We start from the raw sequence: 24,883 nt of genomic DNA, 5'->3' as shown, positions 1-24,883 counted from the left end.
CAAAAGGAGCTGAAGAAACAGAAAGAGAATAGAGTAAAACAGAAAAGAGAGGGCAGGAAAGAGGAGGGAGGGGAGAACAGTCAAAAGATGAGTTTTCTAAGTGAAAGGCCCTAATGAATAGCAAGTAGATTGAATGATATAAAATATTCCCACACTCAGATTTTATTTCAGAAATTGCAGATTAGCAAAGAAATGGGAACCATGATATAATTCTGAAAGAGTGAACAAAATATGAAATCAGACTTATGAGAAAGACTGAGTGAGTCCAGATGATGGGGTAATATAGGAAGCATTGAGTTGGGGAGTTTACCATGAAAGTATCCTCTTAGCTTGAGAATCCACCATTCAAAGATTTCAAATAAAGAATTAGCAGTGAATAACATTGTTACTTGAACAGCTTTTATTTATTTAGAGATATTTGGTTTGGGGTAGCGTTCTTCCTAGTGCTAGAGAAAGGTCCCCATATTCCTCTAGAACTGTCTTTCCCTAAACAGTACCCAATGACGTGATTGGGTACCCACCTATGAAAATATGTACAGCAATGTAACTCATTAGTAAGGTTATAAAATAGAAAATGTACTAGAAAATCACCCAAAAATAAAATAGATTTTTAGAACCTTATATTATCTGATCCAGTGACCCTACTCTGAAATCCTTCCTATGTAACATCTAGAAATATCTACTACTACTTACAAACAGATACATTGAATCCTGCCATCATTTACATTAGGAAAATACAGAACAAAATAACATAAGTAAATACCCCGAAATTAATGTGAATGTGCAAGTATATAAAGATGCATAAATCCAATAGCAAACAACAAATTAGCAATCATTACAGTAAAACTACACAGAAAATAAAAATTAAGATCACAAGCTCTATAAAGAACAACAAAAATGAAAATACTTAATAGCAAAATTTCTGGGATGCATCCAACATGAAATAAAGACATAAGTGTATAGACCTAAAAATAATTAAGCATACAGATTTAAAGAAGTGAATTACAAAGAAAAAAAATCAACATTAAATTGTTTAGAAAACATAGAAATGGATAAATTGATTTCAAAATTTATTCATCACAGGAGACATAAAAGTATGGTAAAATAAAAAATAAATAAAGTTATAAATGAGAAAGAGACTATGAACATATCAACAATAATACTAGTAGTCACTACTGTCAGATAATGAATTTTAAATGTCTGATCTATGATCTCCCCTAAAAGGAAAATAAATCATTAAAATTTACTCAAAACACATAGGGTTTTTAGTAAAACAAATAGCAAAGCAGAAAACTGAAAAGTTAACAGAATAACTTCTCTGAAAAATTCCCTAGAGTCAGATGATTTTATGATCAAGCCTGTAAATTTTCAGTGTATGTGCTGTATGCATTTTTCTCAGCATAGGTAAAGATTAAATATTCATTCTATGAAGCAGATATTATCCCATTAATTTAAAAAACTAAAAAAAGATAACTTATAGGAAAACTATAGATTTAGCATAACCTAACTCACTCCTGAATATAAATGCTGAGTAATAAAAAGCCCATGAAAGAGGGAAGTAAATATACTGTCTACCTGACCATACTCTAAATGGAGGCCTGATAGTTCCTTTATATATACATGTGGAATTTCCAAAGTTTTCAGATTTAAAATGGCTTTTCTCACCCATAGTTTACCTGTTGTCATTTAACAGATGAGGAAAGCGAGGTTCAGAGATTTTCAGTACTGACCTCAAGTCATACGATGTTTAGAAGAAATTTTAAAAAGTATACCTATACCAGGGGAGTATCTGTGGTTCAGTCTTGGTTTCCGCTCAGGTCATGATCTCAGGGTCCTCAGGTCATGACCCCTGTGGAGCCCGGCCTGGAGCTTCAAGTGGTGCCCAAGTGCGGCTCCATGCTCAGGGCAGTCTATTGGTGATCCTCTCCCTCTGCCCCTCCTCCCACGTGCGCGAGCACGTGTACGTACACTCTCCCTTTCTCAAATAAATAAATAAGTCTGTATTTTAAAAAATATATAACTATACCAAAGTATTTATAGTTGTGTTCTTTTGCTTTTCTTAGTAGCCTCCTCCTAATTTACCAGTATAGAATATATCATTCAACATTATGTTTCACCTAAAACCACCCCAATGAGTAGACTACATTTATTACATGATATAAAGCAAGTTTTAGAGAAACACATAGCTATTACCTTCTTATTGTTTCTGGAATAGAAAGAGAATGGGGTCCTTCGGGCCAGCCGAAGAGACTGAACCAGGTCTGAGCAGCATTTACAACCTTCTCAAAGAAGACATACGCCTTTGTTCCTTCTTCAGGAAAAAACCATTGCTCATTTTTCTCCTCCTCTTCCATAGCTCTATCATTGTATTTCTTCAATGTTTTACTTTTGCCTGACTTCCAACTTTCATGTATTATTTCAATTCCTAAAATTCACATTTGTTTGCAAAAAAAGAGTTACATCACCATAGAGTAAAATATTCTGTTAGCTATTGCTATTTGTATGTAGACAAATAAAGCGAATTTTTCAAATTATGCTATGCTCGCAAAGAAATTCTGAGTCAATTTACTGTATCTCAAAAATAAGAAAATAGATTTATTTTCAGATACCTAACAGAAATACTTTAAAAATCGTTGAATTTCAATTTAAAATACCATCAAATTTTCCTCTTGCCATAATGGTATGTGAAAACACTCCCCAAAATGGAATGTTTCATTTCTAACTACACATGTAAGATATTTTGACCATTCTTCAGTTCTACTTAATAGACAGAATTAAACCTTAGATGGAAAACTTAATATTGGTTTAAAATACTGTTTTCATATTCCAAATGACTTTGAATCCAAGTGAAACACTTTAATAAAATAAAACATCTCAAGGTAGAGAAATTTTCAAGGATATAAAATGATTTTTTTCCCACAAATATCTCCATAATGGCACAAGTATACAGTCATTTAAAAACCTCACAATATTTAATTTGGTTGGTCCATTCAATAAATAGGAAAATGTTCAGTATTACCCATATCCAGAGAAAGGAATATTTGAAGAGTTAATTACAAAAGATACTACTAAATTCATATCTTTATCTATTTATCTGTGTTGTGTTTCTAAGATAGGTAATACTGGATCCAGCTAAATAATTGGCAGACAAACCCATAATCTGGCAGTTCTCAAACTGTATAGATGGTACCTAGGATGTCACAGCAAATTTAGAGGAGCTCGACAGGATATTTAACATTTTAGTTAAATATCACTACTGCATATGCTGGATAGCACATGAATTACTACTTTCGGGTTTTTCAACCAAAACATTTAATAAAGGGAATTGCTGGGTACATCTTTTGACCTGGATGAAAAGTACTGAGATACTAAATATACTGTGAAGAGAAAACATTAGAGAATCTCTGCTCCACATCATTGGAGAGAGCTCCCCAAGGAGATGACCCACTTAAAACTAATGAAAAATTCATGTTTTTCTTCATGGATTTCTTCTTAGCTAAAAAAGCCTAGTTTTCAATTCAATAATACTAAACAGATCATGTTATGAACTGGGTTTGCTCGGTACGATATATATTTGCTACATACCAACAAATAATCTTCTCTCTGCAGGCTCAGCATCATTAAATTTAATAGGAGCAGGAGAGGATAAACCAGGTTCTTGGGAGGGAACCGAAACATTGTCTCTATTCTTCACAGAACTGTCATCTTTATCTACTAATGATACATTGGAACATTGTTAAGTCAACAAGCATTTGTGAATTCACTCTCAAATTGCTGAACCCGAATTTCATAATTTTCTATATAATATATTATATATAATAAATACACACACACACATACAGAGAGTAAAAAAAAATTAAGTATAAATGTGCATTATACTTAAAATAAGATGTCAAGGAAAAGACTGTTAAAAGCGGATATGGTTTTCTGAACTGAATTAATTTTATTCAACAAGGCCATTACTATGGCATATCAAAGGTTTTGGAGAATGACCAATGCTCAACTTCAGGATAAATAAAGATATGTAAAACATTTTAAATGTTTCTACACTAAAATTTTTGGATTATACATGGTACTCAAAATTGAATATAAGAAGAGCAATTTCTCCGTAGTTCATTTTCTGGAATGAAATTGCTGCTTGGTTTTGAGCTGACACCATACTGCACAGCTTTTATTTTTATTTTTATTTTTTTTAAGATTTTATTTATTTATTTGACAGAGCGAGAGAGAGAGAGATCACAAGTAGACGGCGAGGCAGGCAGAGAGAGAGGGGGAAGCAGGTTCCCCGCTGAGTGGAGAACCCGATGTGGGGCTTGATCCCACGACCCTGAGATCATGACCTGAGCCGAAGGCAGTGGCTTAACCCGCTGAGCCACCCAGATGCCCCTGCACAGCTTTTAATCTCTATTCCAGTTAGAACTGTTGTATATACACTAGAATTCGTAATCAACCAAACTAAACCAAAGGCAATGTTAAGATAAGGCAATATAAGCTAATGGAATATTACTCAGGCATCAGAATGGAAGAATACCGACCATTTGCATCGACATGGATGGCAATGGAGGGTATTATGTTAAGTGAAAGAAGTCAAGCAGAGAAAGACAATTACATGGTTTCATTCATACATGGAACATCAGCAATAGCACAGAGGACAACAGGTGAAGGGAGGGAAAACAGAAGGGGGAGAAATCAGAGAGGGAGATGAACCATGAAAGACTATGGACCCCAGGAAACAAACTGAGAGTTTCAGAGGGGAGGGAGGGTGGGGGGATAGGGTAACCAGGTGATGGGTATTGAGGAGGGCACGTGTGGTGATGAGCACTGTGTAGTATATACAACTAATGAATCATTGAACACGACATCAAAAACTTATGATGTACTATATGCTGGCTAACTGAACATAATAAAAATAATAAAAAAATAAATAAAAGGGAAAAAAAAGAAAAGACAGTATATGTGAACTAAGGCCAGATTATCTATCTACCTATCTATCTATTTTCTATCTATTTGCACATATGTATATGTATATGCATATACAAATATGCATAATGTAATTCTATCAGAAAAGCATAGCCTTTGCAGTTAGAAATTTCTGATTTGAAATCTTGGCACTACAATTCCTGAGCTATTAAACTATGGGGATGCTATGCAAGTTCTCTGAAACATGTTTTTATCCATGAAATGACACTAAAGGTTTGGAGTTCATAAATCTATTGTAAGGGTTACTTTGCAGGCAATAACACAGATAAGTAAGCTGGCATATACTAAGTTCCTTCCATTTTTTTCAATACAAATTCAGTCAGAATTTACCAGAGAATGTGCATATCTCTGCAATACTACATCACAACAGACTTCATAAAAATGAGCCTTAGAAATTTCAATGACAGAATGATTCATTGTGGATGCATTAGGCAATATCTTTTCAACTTCCCATCAAATAATAAAAACTTCCTAATGGGGTAGAAACCCACATCTGTACTCTTCAACTAAAGGTAATGATTGATATAAAAGTTTGTATTCAGCATATTAGCCAAAACAAGTAAATCATACTCTTTTACTTTTTAAAATAGTTAATGTGCTTTAAGACTTCACCTTTACTGAACATATCATACTTTAGAGCACAGGAGCTAAGTGTGTAGACTCCAAGGTCTTACAAATTTGGTTGGAATTCCCTGGGGCAAGCTGTTCAAACTCTTTATGACTCAGTTTCTTAATCTGTCAAGTGAAATTAATAAGAGCATCGCACTCAGTTGTTGGGGCACTAAATGAAATAACAAATACAAGGCACTTAGCAGAGAACCCTAAGCCTGGGAAGCATTAAATATATATTATAGGGGCACCTGAGTGCCTCAGTGGGTTAAGCCTCTGCCTTCAGCTCAGGTCATGATCTCAGAGTCCTGGGATCGAGACCCTCATTGGGCTCTCTGCTCAGCAGGGAGCCTGCTTCCCCCCTTCTCTCTCTGCCTGCTGCTCTGCCTACTTGTGATCTCTCTCTGTCAAATGAATAAATAAAATCTTTAAAAATACATATATATATTTTAAATTTTACTCTACATATTTCTAAAGATATATTAGAATATTTAAAACTCACATCTTTCTATGGTAATATTTACTGAAATTGATGTATTGTTTTTAATCTGCAGATTTCATACTCAATCATCATACAAGCACTAAAACTCTATTCATATTTTTCCTCTTAAAGAAATAGCAATATTTTTTACAGTAACTCCTCATTATTTTTTGGAGGATATTGTGAAAAATAGAAGAGTGTTAAAGCAATAATAATAGCAGATATGATAGCAATAATACAAAAATGATAATAGTAATAATAATAATTTCCAGGTATTTACTCTATGAGTCCTCACAAAAGCCTTTTGAAATAGATACTGTTAGCACCCATTATTCTCTTACTGGGCACATTTTGTTAAATAACAGATATCTGAGGATCTGAGAATTAATGATAAAAGCAAATGGCAAATGGTGAGATCAGAACACAAAATAGAATTTCCACCCAGGTTCTGTGATACTTCATCCACTGCTCTTTCTATTATGTTGTATTATCTGAAATCTGCTCCCACCTAGTACATTAGAAGAATATAAAAATATAACATCAGGATCAGGCAGAAAATCTTTTACATTTTGAGAATGTATATACAATTTGTAATATGTATGTGCTCGGAAGGAACAATCAGAGAGGTGAGAAGAAGATGTGGAAGCCCATAGAGAGTCTGATGAGAGGTTGGGGGGGGGGGGGTTCAGTAGTATAAGCTGCTGCTCAGTAGTGGGGTAACAGTAGTATAATGGAAGAATGTTCTGCCTCACCCCTAACATGTCCTTCCTGGTAAAAAAAGCTACGGTACTCTAATTATTTAGCTTCCTTTGCTTTTTTTCTCCCCCTGTCTTAGAAATCAAGTGGTTTATGTGACTGGTAAATGTGCAAAGATTAAATCAGGAACGCAAGGCCTAGATTCACCTTTTTTCTCTTTGAGAACGAGCCTATTCACTGAGAGGATAGAATCTCCTTTTTCTTCCTTGTTGTCATCCTGCACAGGCCCCCAAAGCAGCTAAGAGTGGGGTATGATTTGAAGGGCAAGGTCACTGGATGAAGGGATTCAGATGGAGGGATGGCCTAAATCAGGAGAGAGTCCTGTCTCTCCCAGCTTTGACAGGAAAGATGATGGGTTAGATCGCATGCTTGGTATTTGGAAATTCAGAGTATTTCTGCCTGATGGTCTTTATTTCTTCTGAAAATTAGAGAAAAGGTCACATCCTGAGACTGAGGAAGAACAGGACTGAATAGATTTCATAAGAGTGGTAAACATTTGAAGAAGCAAGTGGAGAACAGGGGAAAACTGGTTACAAACATGGAAAAGCTCTCCAATTCAGCCCCGAAACAAGGCCTTGACAATCTACGCAGACGGAATGTTTTCCCACTCCTCATTCCTTTCTCCTCCTCTGAGATTTACTCCATCAATCATTTGCCACTGTGTATTGCATTTCAAATTTCTCGGCTCAGTAGCTTCTTTCCTGTTGTTCTCAGTCTCTCACCATTTCCCCTGCAGCAACTCCTAGCCAGCCTACTGATCACTCTTTCCCATTTTAATTCGGCTCTCACCCCAACAGTTGTTCCCCTTCTAAATCACTGATATTCAGAAATCACAGAAGATTCCCACTATTACAGAATAAAAGGTACAGCCCATCAGACCCCCATGCTTTCTCTATACTACCCTTTGCCCAGATGATGCTGCTCAAGATCATTTGTCAAACTCTACAGAGATGTCATGTCTTCTATAAAGTTATCCCAGACACCAAAAGTCAGCATCAGCCTCCGTACCACACCCACATTTCCAACATTACAATGGGCTCTTACTTCAATCTTCTTTGTATTTATTTGTGTCTTTTACTAAATTTTCAACTTTTGCAATTAAGAGACACTGCCATATTCTGCTCTCAAGGCTAACTACACCTCTTAGAAATGGCAGGAGTTTAATAAATATCTGTTAATTTTAAAAAATATTTTACTTATTTGACAGAGAATGCATGCTTTGCAAGCGCAAGCAAGGGGAGTTGTAGAGGGAGAGGGAGAAGCAGGCTCCCCACTGAACAGGAAGCCTAACACAGGGCTCCATGCCAGGACCCTGGGATCATGAGCTGAGCAGACCGCAGACACTTAACTGAGACTTTTAAAGTCATAATATTTCCAGGGGCGCCTGGGTGGCTCAGTGGGTTAAAGCTCAGGGTCCTGGGATCGAGCCCTGCATCAGGCTCTCCGTAGCGGGGAGCCTGCTTTCTCCTATCTGCCTGCCTCTGCCTACTTGTGATTTCTGTCTGTCAAATAAATAAATTAAATTAAAAAAAAAAAAAAAGACTTGGTAAAGTCATATTATTTCCAGGTGTCAGCCCAGGGATAACAAGAATGTATATAGTGAGAATAGGAGACAATAGTCATATCTAACTTACCATCCTTTAAAATAATTGTTTGCTTATCAAGATGAGTTGCCATATATGGGTAAATGGTAAGAAGACAGTTTTCTGCTGTTGCAGTAACTGGAAGCAAAAACCTACAAGTGAAAACATTGCATTTCAATAAAATAAAATTGTCAGATACAGTAAATACAATGAAATATTTGTTAAATACCTTGGATGGTTTAAATGATCAAGACATGAATTATTCATTTTTCTTTCCACCTGTTTTGTTTTTCTTAACCACCTACTGTAACTATTTTAATGGTTTAAGACTATTTACTTTTAAAGCTTTTAAAGGAGATTGTTAACTTCACTGTCAAGTGTGCTCTAGAATACCGCTTGTAGTTATACAGGTTCACAAACAGATTCAGGAAGTTTTAGAATTGAAGGAGGCTCAGAATTAATTTACTCACCTTCTTCTTTTTTTTTTTTCCCCATTTTATTTATTTTTTTAGCGTAACAGTATTCATTGTTTTTGCACAACACCCAGTGCTCCATGCAAAACGTGCCCTCCCCATTACCCACCACCTGTTCCCCCAACCTCCCACCCCTGACCCTTCAAAACCCTCAGGTTGTTTTCCAGAGTTCATAGTCTCTTATGGTTCGCCTCCCCTTCCAAATTTTTTTTTTTTAAATAAACATATAATGTATTTTTATCCCCAGGGGTACAGGTCTGTGAATCGCCAGGTTTACACACTTCACAGCACTCATGATAGCACATACCCTCCCCAATGTCCATAGCCCCCTCCCCCTCTCCCAATCCCACCTCCCCCCAGCAACCCCCAGTTTGTTTTGTGAGATTAAGAGTCATTTATGGTTTGTCTCCCTCCCACTCACCTTCTTCTTTTATAGGATTCCTGACAAAAGGTATCTAGCCTCAGCTGACACTACTAGGGAGACACTACCCAAGTGACACTCATGCCTCAGGGACAACCCATTTCATATTCTGAGAGCTCTAACTTCAGGCATTCTGTTTCAGGGCAACACAACACAAAATCTATCTGATCCCCATTATATGCCTTCAAATACTTAAAAACGGTTATTGTATTTTCTCTAGTCTTTCTCTTCTTCAAATTGAAAACATTTAGAGGATTCAAGATTTCTTTCAACTACAAGGTCTCCAGAAATTTCACATACCATCTGCTGTCTTCAGATGATATTTTATTTTGTGTTTGTCCTTTAGAGGTATCTGAGAACTGAAAGCAATGCTACCAAAGTTATTCAACCACTAGAGTATTAATCTCTTCCAAAATGGACACACTATTAAACTATTTAATAAAAGCATTGTGAACTTTCTTGTTAATAAGACCCACAAAACACTCTAAGATTATATTGGGCCTGTCCAATTTATGCAACAACTCTGTCCTTGCCCAATTTTTTTTTTTTTTTAAAGTAGTTTCCACGCCCAACATGGGGCTGGAAGTCACAACCCCGAGATTAACGAGTCAGGGGTTGTACCAATGCAGTCAATCAGACACCCCCAACTGATCTTTTAACAAAAGTACTATATTTTAGATCTATATCACTATAATACTGGATTACTGGTTTAATTTCTGCATTATAGCAATTATCAAGATAATGTCACTCTTGCATCAGCTGTGTATCATATTAGCCATTCTATGTAGCTGATGGTCACTGAAAAGATGAAATGATGAAATCTGTGTTATAATCCAAGTTGATACAAATAAAATACAGGATAGGATAAGACTAAGAAACACTCTGTAGCTTAAATAAAATGAGCTGTCAGGGACATTAAAATAAGCATATGTTACATGTAAAGGAATTGATTTTCCCCTCAGTTCTGCAGTTTCTCATAAGGAATGCATTACATTTTTCTCTTTACCAACTGCTGTGCATTAAAATATGCAAACTATACATTTTCAACATTGTCTTGTTTGACCGACCATAATCATTCCATTCCATCATCCTAAATACATGTATCAGATTGCCCTAGTCAGGATTAAATTGTATTTCCATAATTGTTTTTTTCTATAGGGTATCCTTTTTAAAAATGAAATTTAAAATTCCTTGATAGCATGAATCATTACTTCTATATATTATGTATTTATGCCACATGTAGTGATCAAAGTTCCATTAACTACCCAACTTTAACTAATATTTTTCAGATTAAATAACATAGGTTATCCAAAGATACATTATCATTGTTACCTTAGAGCCAAAAATGATTTCTGCTTTAACAGTGACTACAGGAAAAGAAAAAACAGAAAGGAAAAAAACCTACTCCAGCAAGTGCTGTGGATACTCTGCCCTTATGTCCTTATCCCTGCTGATGTAATTTCTTTATGGTCGGCTCCCATCCTCTGGGTGGGCATAGTTGGGTAACTGTAACCTTTAAGAACCAATGTTGGATTGCTAGAACTGCTGAAAGCTTCAATTGCCTTGGGAGTTTATGGTCGTCTCAGTAATGCCATAGTCAGCACCTATATGGTTCAGGAATTTGGAAGGCCGGTTTGTTTGTTTCAAATAGGACAAAACTCTGCAGTGTAACTTTATCTCTAGAGGATCCCATGGGATCAAGCTGAGGCTGGGACTCTTGACTTCAATTTCATTTTATTTGAGATGACTGATTCTGTGTTCTGCTTCCCCACCTTGTTTATTCATGGCAGTTCTTCCTTAATAAACCACATATCCATGAATCCTCATCTAAAAGTCAGGTTGTGGACAACCCCTACCCAAGACAACAACCAAATGAACTAAATGAATGATACTGCTTAAAGAAGCAGTATCATTTGAAACAATTATACAATGGTACAAAACTAAAGAAAATGAGGGTGAAGTAAAATTCAATGAAATGGGAATAAATATTATAATTTTTCTTCTTATAAAACTAGTTTGTTGCAGATGATAACATTGATTTGAGATATTCCTCAAAGTAAAGAATTACCAATGTATACAAAATTCGTTTGACTACATTCTTCTATGATGCACATGATAGAGAAATTATACAAATTGCACAGCATAAGAATATGGACACTTTATACATTCATATCATTATGATTAAAAATACATTAAAACAGGGGCGCCTGGGTGGCTCAGTGGGTTAAAGCCTCTGCCTTCAGCTCAGGTCATGGTCCCAGGGTCCTAGGATAGAGCCTGGCAGGGAGCCTGCTTCCTCCTCTCTCTCTGCCTGCCTCTCTGTCTACTTGTGATCTTTGTCTGCCAAATAAATAAATAAAATCTTAAAAAAAAATTAAAACAGAAACAGGACTTACAGTCAATAATATTAATACTCTACACGTTAACAAAAGTATCTCTGGGAAAATAGGGTACCTTATCAGAGAATAATGGTATTATTTATGGATTCTCTATACCAATCTACATAGCCAGGAACCATTAGTGGTAGAGAGTTTACTCTAAAAATACTCAGAACTACAGTAACAGTAAAATGACTATAACATTGTACAGTAACAGTGAAGTAACTCTGACATTATGGGTTTTGGTTCCATTTGGAGATTTAAATAGCAATCATCATGCATAGGTGATTTAGAAGAGTTCCAATGGGCAAAAATCAGGATGGACATTCCTGGCAACAGAGTCGATATGATGCAGATGTTGGTGGTGATAGAAATGGGCTTGAACTCTTTGTGGCAACTACTGTGCTGGGCATTTAAAATGCATTATTTCATTTTCATAAATCTTCTCAACAGTCTTTGAGGATTATATATTATTAACTTTCGCAGACTTTAGTTACAAGAGCAAGGTCCAGAAAAAGTCAACAATTGTTTAAAGTCACACAATTAAGAAACAGAGAGGCCGGGCATCTGGGTGGCTCAGTGGGTTAAGCTGCTGCCTTCGGCTCAGGTCATGATCTCGGGGTCCTGGGATCGAGTCCCGCATCGGGCTCTCTGCTCGGCAGGGAGCCTGCTTCCCTCTCTCTCTCTCTCTCTGCCTGCCTCTCTGCCTACTTGTGATCTCTCTCTCTCTCTCTCTCTCTCTCTGTCAAATAAATAAATAAAATCTTAAAAAAAAAAAAAACAGAGAGGCCAAGTTCAAGTTCAATATACCTGAAGAAAGGCTATGCTCTAGGCCACTGCATAAGAATGAATGGTTAGCTTCCAGATCCTGGTTTGTTGCTCATATGCTCAAAGTTACCAAGTCTGGATAGAGTCACATATACGATGGATGTAAGTACTTAGAAATATGTTTTATCAATTATCTCATTAAACAGCATGCATTTTAATACTTCTAGCTGTTCTAATAATGTTAAATTATATAAATTCTTATAAGGAGCTGTTTTAAATAAAAGCCTTTTCTGGAAGCTATAAATATTCTCCTGGATTCTATGGAAGACATTTTTTTTTAAGATTTTATTCATTTATTTGAGAGAAAGAAAGCATGAGAGAGAGAGAGAGAGCATGATAGAGGAAGAAGCAGACTCCCTGCTGAGCAGAAAGCCTGATGTGGGACTCTATCCTGGAACTCCAGGATCATGACCGGAGCCAAGGGCAGAGGCTTAACTGACTGAGCTACCCAGGGACCACAAGGGAGACATAATTTTATTTCAGATGCTCTCCTAAGTAAACAGTAAGAAACACTTATAAAAATGACATAAATAAATCGTCCTGTTGGGCACATGAAAATTCTTACAGAGGTGAAAGTTTGCACTTGGTTATGGAAACAAAAGGTATTGCTGTACCCTAGGGAACAATGCAAAATGAGAGGATAAGGAAAACTGGTTGCTTTCTAAATCCCGCTGTTTTAGATACGACCACCATGCACAAACTATGAATACTTTAATATGATAAATCAATCAGTAAATGCCATAATATGTGGAAAGTCAAATATGGAGTGCACAATTTATTTTTATCCTTTGTCATTTTCAGGTTCACCTGAAATTTCTCATTAATGATTTTTTTCCTCTACCTCAACATTGTACTTTACATTTTTCTAAATTCACAGAATTGAAAGACTAGTAAAATAAACATATATGTACCCTTCACCCGGTTCAGCAATTACTATTTTGCCACATTCATTTCTTTTATTTAAAATTTATTTTCTTAAAATGTGCATGTACCTAAATATTCAGCCTGTATACCCCAAGAACATTATTCTATAACACCATAATCGTATTACCACCACCATCAAATTTAACATCAGTATAAGAATATTATCTAGTTTACAATCCATGCTGAAGAGTCCCAGTTAATGCCAAATTCCAAACTAAGATTATTGATTGAATTTATTTTCATTTAAACCAGGACAATCTCCCAGTCCTGTATGGTCTTTCCTGGCATTGACATTATTTTTAAGAGTCAAGGCCAGTTGTCAGAAATATTCTGAATATCCTCTCTTGACTGGATAATGTTTTCTTTCTGACCAAAAAAACTTCATATGTACCATCGCATGGTTCTCATTTCATCCCACCAGGAAGCATAGCAGGACTGTGTTCCTCCTCATTAGTGATACTGAGTCTGGTCATTTGGTTATGATAATATCCATCAGATGCCCTCATTTTTTATACCAACATTTAAAATATATAATTTATATATCATGAAATCCATCTTATTAAGATATATAATTCAGTAGTTCTTAATATTTTACAAAGTTGTGTAACTGATGTGTAACTTTATTTACACACAAAAAGGGTGGGTATGTTTATTTAGATACTTACTGCTTACCACAGTTAGATAGGCCAATCAGCAGGACTTAATCTGGTCCGTAATGTATATTTATAACAGGCAAGGCCATCCATGATATTGCCAGAGAGAAAAATCTCTCTACCACCAGTGAGGACATCAAACATCATTTTGTTAATCATTAATAAAGTTACAGTTTTTATTTATTCATTTTTTAATAGGTCAAAACACAGTGAAAAGATTCTTGATGCTAATGTGATTCTCACTTGTTTTTCAATATCCTTCTTTGAGTGAAGGGGAAAGAAATAAAACTATAACTGCCCTTCTGAACATTGCAATAATCCACAATATATGTTACTTGCAGCCGATCAAGGTGCTATTATTTCTGAACATTAATAATTCTAGTAAATATATGCTATTAACCAATGTAGTGACCTTGAAAAGATTTTTGGTTTTATCCTAATGTACATAAATCCACAGAAGTGTGTTTTACATGTAAACATATTCCACTGATTTGTATCACAGCAAAGTAAGGTAAAAGTAGAGAATTCTTCTTTAGGTCCATGAGAGATTGATTGATATTCATCAAGTCTATAAATATATGTCCATTTGGCAATATTTTAAATATGTATCAATTCTTTTTACAGGAATAATCTCATGTTTAGTCTGCCTAACAATCTGAACATAATCCCATAATTAATGTAAACCATTTCTGAAATCTTAAAATCTCTCTTTAGGTCTATTCTAACAATTTTAAATCATTAACTTTGACTAATAGAGTATTTCAAAGCATTTTATTCTTAAGTCAGTTCTCTTATACATAGTGGTTAATACAGTTGATGGGTTTCCAAGAAAGAATTTTGACAAAGTAAAATTTACCACCAGAAGTTACCATTTTTGTCTATGCATAGATATGTATGCCATTAATGTAAAACAATGTGTCCATTTGTTTTCATGAAGGTTATATTCTTAATGGTTAATCCAAGCCAACACTCTAGCTATTTGATACAATATATGGGTCAGGATTTACAACTTGATGGAATGAAACACTAACACTCTCTCCATGGTAACATGAAGTCACACAAAACAAAAAGCTTACTTTCATTAAATTCTTTCTTTTTTTTCTTTCTTTAGGATTAATTTATCCATTCGAGAGAGAGAGAGGGCGCACATAAGCCGGTGGGGGGCGGGGGGGGGGGCAAGGAGGACAGGCAGAGGGAAAGAATCTGAGCATGGAGCCCCTCGCGGGGTTCAATCGCACAACCCTGACATTACAACCTGAAGGAGTCGAATGCTTAATTGACTAAGCTACCCAGGCACCCCTCATTAAATTATTTCTAGAATGCTGTAGTGCATGTAACTTTAGAAGACAACCATGAAGTAGCGAAAATGAAGTAGGTAATTTTTACAGGTTAGTTTCATTTCGTCTCTTAGCAGACTTCAGGATACATGTGTATTTTTAATGAACCTAACAAAAAATAAGAATTCGAAAGATCTAGGCTCAATCAATTCTAAGGAAGAGTTTTGGTTTTGTTTTGTTTTGTTTTATAAACAGTAACACAGACTAAGATCAGAGCTGGTCAGAGATGGAGGCCATCAGCTCTGTGTCATGATAGAACCTCCTTCTTATGAAAAATCATTTTCCAATCTGACCAAAGGCCTAAAATCCCACCATGAAATATGTATTGGTGTTGGCTAGAGCAATGAAATCCAGAATATCTGTTGATTAGAAATTAGCATCTTAAAGGTTAAAGATTAACAGCTGCGCACGGGGACACTTTTTTTTTTTTTTAAAGACTTTATTTAACGGAGAGAGAGAGATCACAAGTAGGCAGAAAGGCAGGCAGAGAGAGAGGAGGAAGCAGGCTCCGTGCAGAGCAGAGAGCCCGATGCGGGACTTGATCCCAGGACCCTGAGGTCATGACCTGAGGAGAAGGCTGAGGCCTAAACCACTGAGCCACCCAGGAGCCCAAGGGGACACTTACTACAGAGCAACTAGGATATGATGAAATGAGCCACAAGGGCTTGGGGAACCACGTGATGGTCTGACATCACTTTCAGAGAGAATATGGCTGCAGTGGATAAGGTGAGCTGGGAAGTCCTGGCAAAAGAGAAGTGGGTCCGAGGGGAAAGGAAAAGTAAATTAACCAGGAATTACCATGTATGAAGCACAGCTGGTCCCTGACTTAGATGGTTTGACTTACGATTTTTAGATTTTGGGATGATGCCAAAGTAATAAACATTCATTAGAAACCATACTTCAAATTTTGAATTTCGATCTTTCTCAGGCTAGTGACAGGTGGGACAATATAGTTAGAACCATTACGTTTACCACTTAAAGTATAGCACTGAATAAATTACATGAAATATTCGATACTGCATAATAAAATGGGCTTTGTGTTAGATAACTTTGCTTAACTGTAGGATAATGTAAGTGTTCTAAGCAAGTATAAGGTAGGTTAGGCTGAGCTATGATGCTTGGCAGGTTACGTGTATTAAATGTGTTTTCAAGTTATGATTTTTCAATTAATTGTGGGTTTACTGGGGCATAACCTCATCATAACTTGAGGGAGATCTACATAGCATAAAATGCTCTTACCTCATTAATATCCCAAAGTCAAATTATATCTTTCAGAATATTCCCATTGCATGTGTCTAGTGTTAGGAAAAGAGAAAAGGTTTATTTGAATTGTGTGTTGTTTTATTCCTTTCCAAAAAGAGATATATGAAATTCATGCAAAGTTACCTCTTCAAAATCAATAACAGATGTAGAACAGTAAATACACCAACAAGTTTCCATAATCTATGAGAATGGTTCCCGATTTTTAGGCCACATACTCTTACAAAGCAACCTAGGGTATGGATTCGCCGAAAAGTAATTGGCCTAACACAGGTTTTAAAAAAATGAATTTACAGATTTCAGTTTGTCCTCTAATAGTTAATAAAAATAAACTTTAAAGTATTACTGAATTTAGAATAACTTGGTAATATGTGTTCTCAAAAAAATACCAGAGTGAAGTGTATCTCATGTAGAGGGTCTAGTAAATGCAGTACTTGAAACGTATAAAACCATTGTTCTTCAGCTTGAATATACTCTAAAATAGGCCACATTAGGGGTGCCTGGGTGGCTCAGTGGGTTAAGCCTCTGTCTTTGGCTCAGGTCATGATCTCAGAGTCCTGGGACTGAGCCCCGCATTGGGCTCCCTGCTCAGCAGAGAGCCTGCTTCCCCCTCTGTCTCTGCCTGCCTCTCTGCCTACTTGTGATCTCTCTCTCTCTCTCTGCCAAATAAATAAAAATAAAATCTTAAAAAAGAAAAAATAGGCCACACTAGTATCCCATTAGTTTATGCAAGACCGAGATCATTTGGAGTCTATGAAAGACAGGTATCATCAAAACCTAAAGTAGAATCCTGAACTACCTGTTGCATTTTAGCATGGAAAAAAATGAACTCAACTTCCTGTCACTGCTGCTTCTTTATGTATATTTATCTAATAGTAACAGGAAAACGCTACGTCCAGTGAGACCCTGGAAGAGATCAGAATCCATTATCTACAAACACCCATATGCTCACTACAAAATACACTTGGAGACTGATTCTCAGTTACAGGGAATATGTTGTTAAAGTCATATGGTATAAACATTTGCTGCTGGATTTGGAAATTAGAAAAGAAAACCCTTGGGGCGCCTGTGTGGCTCAGTGGGTTAAGCCTCTGCCTTCGGCTCAGGTCATGATCTCAGGGTCCTGGGATCGAGCCCCACATCAGTCTCTCTGCTTAGCAGGGAGCCTGCTTCCCCCTCTCTCTCTACTTGCCTCTCTATCTCTTGTGAGCTCTCTCTATATATCAAATAAATAAAATCTTTAAAAAAAAAAAAGAAAAGAAAAGAAAACCCTTAAAAGACAATAACCCTGTGGTAAATAGTTGTCAAGAGAACAAGAGAGTATGAGAGCAGGAGAAAGACAGACATCAAAGAAAGTATAAAATAAATAAACCAAAAAAGTATAAAACATAATAAATTTGCATGGCCATTTCAGTAAATTGAGTGATAAGTTTGGGAGTTTTACTAACAACTATGGTCTCAGGGTCCTGGGATCGAGTCCCGCATCGGGCTCTCTGCTCGGCAGGGAGCCTGCTTCCCTCTCACTCTCTCTGCTTGCCTCTCTGCCTACTTGTGATCTCTCTCTGTCAAATAAATAAATAAAATCTTAAAAAAAAAAAAAAAAAAAAAAAAAAAAAAAAGAATATATTTGGGAGATCAGTAGCATACAGGATATTTTGTTAACAAATAGAAGCAAAGAAGGGGCGCCTGGGTGTTTAAGTTGGTTAAGCATCTGCCTTCGGCTCAGGTCATAATCTCTGGGTCCTGGGACCTAGTCCCATGTGGAAGTCACTGCTCAGTGGGGAGTCTGCTTCTCCCTCTATCTCTGTCCCTCCCCCTACTTGTGCACTCTCTCTCAAATAAAAAGTCATCTTCAGTTACATAAAACAAATTATAGGAAGCTACAAAAATTGATTTAATTTGCACCTAGTTCATATTCATATATGCTGCTTTTAAATTTAATTCCATTTTAAAGGTTTGTTGATATCAGGCATTGCCAATGGTCACCATGAACTTATAATGATTCAGTCAAAATCACTCTTTCCCATTCCCCACTTTACTACCATCACTGAAGTCCTATACCTCTTCAAGCCATCAGTCTGGGATAGCTGATTTATTGGTCTCTCCATTTCTAGTCTTTGTATTTTCATAGTCACCCAACACATAAATATCTTCTCTCTCTCATCTAGCTCCTTACAGGCAAAGACCAGTATACAGCACATAAAAGATAAGTGCAGGGTGCCTGGGTGGCTCAGTGGGTTAAGCCGCTTCCTTCAGCTCAGGTCATGATCTCAGGGTCCTGGGATCGAGCCCCGCGTCGGGCTCTCTGCTCCGCAGGGAGCCTGCTTTCCTCTCTCTCTCTCTCTCTCTCTCTTTGTCAAATAAATAAATAAATAATATTTTAAAAGGGGGGGCACCTGGGTGGCGCAGTGGGTTAAAGCCTCTGCTTTCAGCTCGGGTCATGATCCCGGGGTCCTGGGAACGAGCCCCACATCGGGCTCTCTGCTCAGCAGGAGGCCTGCTTCTCTTCCTCTCTCTCTTTGCCTGCCTCTCTGCCTACTTGTGACCTCTGTGAAATAAATAAATAAAATCTTTAAAAAAAAAAAAGATACGTGCAAGTTGTGACTACATACATGGGTGGATGGATAGACGGATGGATGGATGGAGTGACTGACATCCTCATTCAAGATCCATTTGAGCTAAGAGAAAAGATTACTTCATAGCCCTCATCTCATGAGGGATAATATTTAACCTCAAATTAATCATAGGCTGGGTTTACTACAAGACGACAGTCTGGAGTTTAAGAAGTTTATTAGAATCAGTACCTATGTAAGGAAGAGGGAGGAAGCAGATTGGAGAGTAAGAGCAAGAAGATGGGTTGCAAGGTGTGAACAGAATGATGTAGAACAGCCATACTGGCCTACTAAGGCCTTGGTCGACTGGGCAGGGAGCTTTGGACTGCCCTTCAGAGCTTCTGGCATTGGGCTAAACTGTCTGGCCCCCTAAACTTGCCTGCGTCAGTCAGGAAATGCAGGTTGTCTGCCTGCTGGAGGATAACCTTAGGCCAAGTGGAGCTAAGGACAGGTTCTATAGGAGCTGACAAAAGGAAGTAGTCAACTAGCTTCAATCCATACGGTTGAACAGCAAATTCTACCTTGAAGGGCCACAAGAAGGTGCAGTTCCATGTACTCCATACTAATCAACTCACCTTTATTTTGATTTCTAAGTCAGAAAAATCTACCAGGTGAGAGGATCGTCCAGTACAGCAAGGTGGACAAACTGCTAAGCCAAAACTCTTGGAGTGTTTTACAACAGATAAGATACATGTTGGTCAATTTAAGCAACTCTGCCTATGTAAGGAGAGGCTGAGTGACCAGTCAAGAGCTTCGTACCTCCCCTAGATCCATGAAGCCCTTCAGAGAACACAGGTCTTGAGGCACATGTTAGAATTCTACTGACTCTAAATGTAAAATGCCCTTCCTGGTCAATTTTCCCGATGCCCAGCCCTTATCCTTCAGCATGAATTCACTGTATATGTCACTCTATGATGTCACATAGCACTCATCTTTAGCTGTAAGTCTCATTTGAATTTCTAATGGCCAATGGTATGGTATTCAAAGTTAGGGTTTCATCAAGTGGGAACCAACTGAATGCAAGTGGACAATACTCTTATTTTTATTTATTTATTTTTTTAATACTCTTATTTTTAAAGTAAGAGCATGACTGTGTCCTCTAAGATTCATTATAACATTTATCTTTAAACAAAATACAGCATTTAAATGGTTAATTTTAATAAGCCCACTAAAATTCTGAAACACTATTATTAAGGCAGTTTATTATATCAGTTGCTATTTGGTTTTAATACTTAAAGTGTTCAGATTATAGGTAGAGGTCGAAAAATTTTAAATAGTAAAATTAGATAAAATTAAGCTTTTAAAATAAGACAGTTCAATATATTTAATCAACAAATTAAAATAAGAAATGCTAGCAATATTGTTAGTTTTAAGTTGAATGCAAATTTATAAACAAAAATATTTTCAATTAGTTGTACCATGTTCTGCCTTTGTTTCAACTTGAGGGAAATAAATGAATTTTGATTCCTAGTAACACCCTCTGTAAACATAAAGCATAAGTTTAAATATCACCTATCTAATACAAAATGTTCAAAATTAGAGAGAGCAATTATTATAGAGAACCAATGGTCACAGAAATTAAACCAGGTTGCAATGCGAAAGAAATACACAAGAGATCTCTGGGGGCATCAGTGTTGTCTATTTCTAGACCAGAGTGGTAGATAAAGTTGGGGGCAATCAGAGGGGGAGACAAACCACAAATTTTAAGCATTACCATTTTGCTATAAGTGAATGATAACCAAATCATAATTATGAAATTTTTCTGTTGAGAGTTTTTTATAATACACTGGTATCCGATGTTTTGGTTAAATGCAAATAAACGTTCTACTTTATATATGAAACTCTGCTACAATCCTATTCTCTGGCTTAACAGGTCTACCATGAAAATAATTTCCTTCATAGAACGAAGGTGCCATTACAAACAGCCTTCCACAGGGCAAGGTCAAGGGATAAGGAACAGACAATTACATCAGAACAAAGCATGGTTTATGAATTCTACTCCCCCCTCACTGCATATTCTATCTATACACACAACACACAGTGTTATATATAACCCAGCCCCCCAAAACATGACAGACAATGTTTCAGGGCAGTATCCCAACACTGTCTTTAGTTATGATCTATTAGATGGTTATGGAAATATTCTTGAGATTTCTCATTGCCTGCATTAAAGCAGCCATGACACTACAAGTCTAGGTGGCTCATTGTTAACAGGCAGCAGGTTTGTGCTAAGAATGGAGACTCCGAAAGATGAACATGTCCTAAATAACTGGTCTTCTTAATATATAAGGCAAATTTTGATACCGTTGCTTCTAGCTATCTGGTAGTGTCCCATAAAGGTTCCTGTCTCATTTTATATACTTATTTAAATATTTAAATGTGCGTTTAAATATATATTTACAGGCTTATTTTAATATACAAATATCCCAGAAAGTCATATACAAAGCAGATATTAATTTACATTAGAGTTATTAAGGTCACATTACCAATCTGAATGTATTAATGCTCTACATGTTTGGCTCTGTGGCTGATTCATTCTGTTAATCTCCTTTATGTGATGCAAGTTCCCACCCCTTCAAAAGCAGTAAGGTGTCTGGAAGAGGCATGTTAAGAAGTACTAGAAACAGAACCAAAATTACCAGGTGCACACTACACAAATACCAAATTATGCACTGAGTAATACAATAATTAGAATCACCTTTCATTATTCTTCATTTCCTTTGTATTGTACTGAATGCTTTAAAAATAATATTATTTGAATTTACATGATTGTCAATGCCCTATTATTTTAATAAGAGTAACATAACAAGTTTTATTATGCGTCAAAAATGTTTTTCAATCCATACTAGGTTGATAAAATGCAACTATATGTAGAAAGAGATATAATTAAGCACTGTACATCCTCAGTTGTAAACAAAAGACCTGCACATTTTAAAATATATTTCCTTGGGGCGCCTGGGTGGCTCAGTGGGTTAAAGCCTCTGCCTTTGGCTCAGGTCATGATCCCAGGGTTCTGGGATCGAGCCCTGCATTGGGCTCTCTGCTCTGCGGACAGCCTGCTTCCTCCTCTCTCTCTCTGCCTACCTCTCTGCCTACTTGTGATCTTTGTCTGTCAAATAAATAAATAAAATCTTAAAAAAAAAAAAAAAGAATGTCATAAAATATATTTCCTCACGAGCGAAATGTTCAATATATTTATAATTAAGACCATGGGCTTTATCTCTGAATTTAGAATGGGACAACTAACACATATCAATGAAGAAGGTAGAAATTACAATCTATCATTTAAGCTTCCTATCAATGCATTAATTTGCCTACATATGCCAAGTCCTTATTTTACTTGTTTTAATGTCAGAAGACATATAGAACCCAGTACCTTAAAACCAGCGACCTGCAAAACAAAAGAAAACTGTGACTATTTTTCAAGAATTTTGCAAAACCACATCTTGCTCATGATTAGGAGAACTACCAATTTGTACTGCTTTAGAGTGATTAACTCAATCGGGCGCAACCCAGAAGTTTCTGTGCCAGGAAATTCACAGAGCAGACACTTGAGTGGCAGCTCTGCTGCTAATGACAGTGAAGCTTCTAAATGCCAGCCAATCTCAAAAGTTTGGGACTTCTCCTGATGTCACTGGAACTGTATTACTGTGTTCTTTTGGACACAAAATCACATTTCATATGGTAAAAGGGTGATATTAAAATATTTATCTTTGAATATCAATGAATTTTACAATCTAAAAGGGAGATGCATATAAATATGTCGTGTAAGCACCTGACAATTTGATTTTTCTGATTGTAAAGTTAAGTGCCTGACATTAGGCTTCTGATTGCAGAGGCATCCACTTCAAAGACATGCACCTGAAATAAACATACTGCCAGCTACACAACTAGATAAACAGCCAGGCCACAGACATGAAGTTCCCTGTTTTAAAGATCTCTGGTTGACTTAGGTAACTGACCATCTAACTGCTTGCTTTTTTCCCTTCCCTTACTCTATCTTATATTTTAAATTCACTCATAAGGAGTGAACCCAAGGCCCTAGGTGCCCCACCCTCAACCCCAGGCTCTTACACTCTCTCTTTCTACTGGCAACCTCACTGTGTGGCCCCGAGCGTGTCTTATGCCCTTAAAATATGTGAGTAATAAACTTTGCTTTTTCAAAGTTCCTTGATGGTTGTTGCTGGGGTGCATCTCGTAATCACAATAACAATCACAAGGGTCTCAGGACAGCCACGACATTGGCTCTGAAAGGGGAAATGTCTGTGGGGACTCGCCACAAATAGCTCAGGGATAGGCGAGTGCTTCCAGTGTTCCTAGCCAATAGTCACTACTGTAATGTGAGACTGACCCAAAAGAAAAATTGTACAGAATCCTTTGAACTCTGGCTATGACAGGCATAAACCCTTTAATTACTAAGTCTTGGGGCACCTTGGTGGCTCTGTCGGTTAAGTGTCTGCCTTCAGCACAAGTCATTTTCTAAGGGTCTGGGGATGGAGCCCCCTCAGGGCTCCTCCCTCTCTTTCTGCCCCTGCCCCTACTCTTGCACTTGTGCGTGCTCTCTCTCTAACAAAAAAATAAATTTTTTTTTTTAGATTTTATTTATTTATTTGACAGAGAGAGAGATCACAAGCAGGCAGAGAGGCAGGCAGAGAGAAAGGGGGAAGCAGGCCCCCTGCTGAGCAGAGAGCCCGGTGTGGGATTTGATCCCAGGACTCTGAGATCATGACCTGAGCTGAAGGCAGAGGCTTAACCCACTGAGCCACCGAGGCGCCCCACAAATAAAATCTTTTTTTTTTTTTTTTAAATTGGGGCACCTGGGTGGCTCAGTGGGTTAAGCCTCTGCCTTCGGCTCAGGTCATGCTCTTAGGGTCCTGGAATTGGGGGATGCATTGGGCTCTCTGCTCAGCAGGGAGCCTGCTTCCCCTCCTCTCTCTACCTGGCTCCCGCCTACTTGTGGTCTCTCTCTCTCTTTCTCTCTCTGTCAAATAAATAAATAATAATCTTTAAAAAAAAATTACTAAGTCTTGGGGCACCTGGGTGGCTCAGTGGGTTAAATCCTATGCCTTCGGCTTAGGTCATGGTCCCAGGGTCCAGGGATGGAGCCCCGCATTGGGCTCTGCTCGGCGGGGAGCCTGCTTCCTCCTCTCTCTTTCTGCCTGCCTCTCTGCCTACTTGTGATCTCTGTCAAATAGAGAAATAAAATCTTAAAAAAAAAAAATACTAAGTCTTGATTGGGTCCAAGAGTCAAAAGGAGTGTTTAAGGGCAGGTCAGTCAAGGGTGTGAGGACATAGGATAGTGGCTGATTATTTCACTGGTAAAGATTTACCACTGTACGTGAACTAATCAGCAGCCCTGATTTTTAGTTTAACCTCATTTACTATTATTCCTGTATATTTCTAATCAGCCTCTCATTCAGAATATAACATGTGGTTCAACTTGCCTGAGAACTCAAAATCTTCCCATTCAAGTAATGGATTATATACCACATGATGTATCAAAACGTAGAAATAATTTTATTCAATCTTCTTAGTAAACTGGCAATGTTTTAACAATAAAATCCTAGGATTTTAAAAGTTAAAGGGAA

The 24,883-nt window shown here is 37.1% G+C and overlaps 1 protein-coding gene across 1 annotated transcript in view; it reads right to left on the bottom strand.

Moving 5' to 3' along the window:
• The window catches only part of CFAP47 (cilia and flagella associated protein 47), a 545,441-nt gene that overhangs the window by 364,108 nt on the left and 156,450 nt on the right, over nucleotides 1-24,883 (bottom strand). The window contains exons 27-29 of the mRNA XM_045994745.1: nucleotides 8,461-8,561; nucleotides 3,586-3,711; nucleotides 2,194-2,425 (exon numbers count right to left, since the gene is read on the bottom strand). Of these exons, the coding sequence (XP_045850701.1) occupies nucleotides 2,194-2,425; nucleotides 3,586-3,711; nucleotides 8,461-8,561 (459 nt within the window). The remainder of the gene's footprint in view (nucleotides 1-2,193; nucleotides 2,426-3,585; nucleotides 3,712-8,460; nucleotides 8,562-24,883) is intronic.

This window comes from Meles meles, chromosome X, assembly GCF_922984935.1.
Source record: "Meles meles chromosome X, mMelMel3.1 paternal haplotype, whole genome shotgun sequence".
In the NCBI taxonomy this organism is placed as follows: domain Eukaryota; kingdom Metazoa; phylum Chordata; class Mammalia; order Carnivora; family Mustelidae; genus Meles; species Meles meles.
The sequence above is the reverse complement of the archived record's forward strand: the minus strand, read 5'-3'. Positions and strand labels throughout refer to the sequence as shown.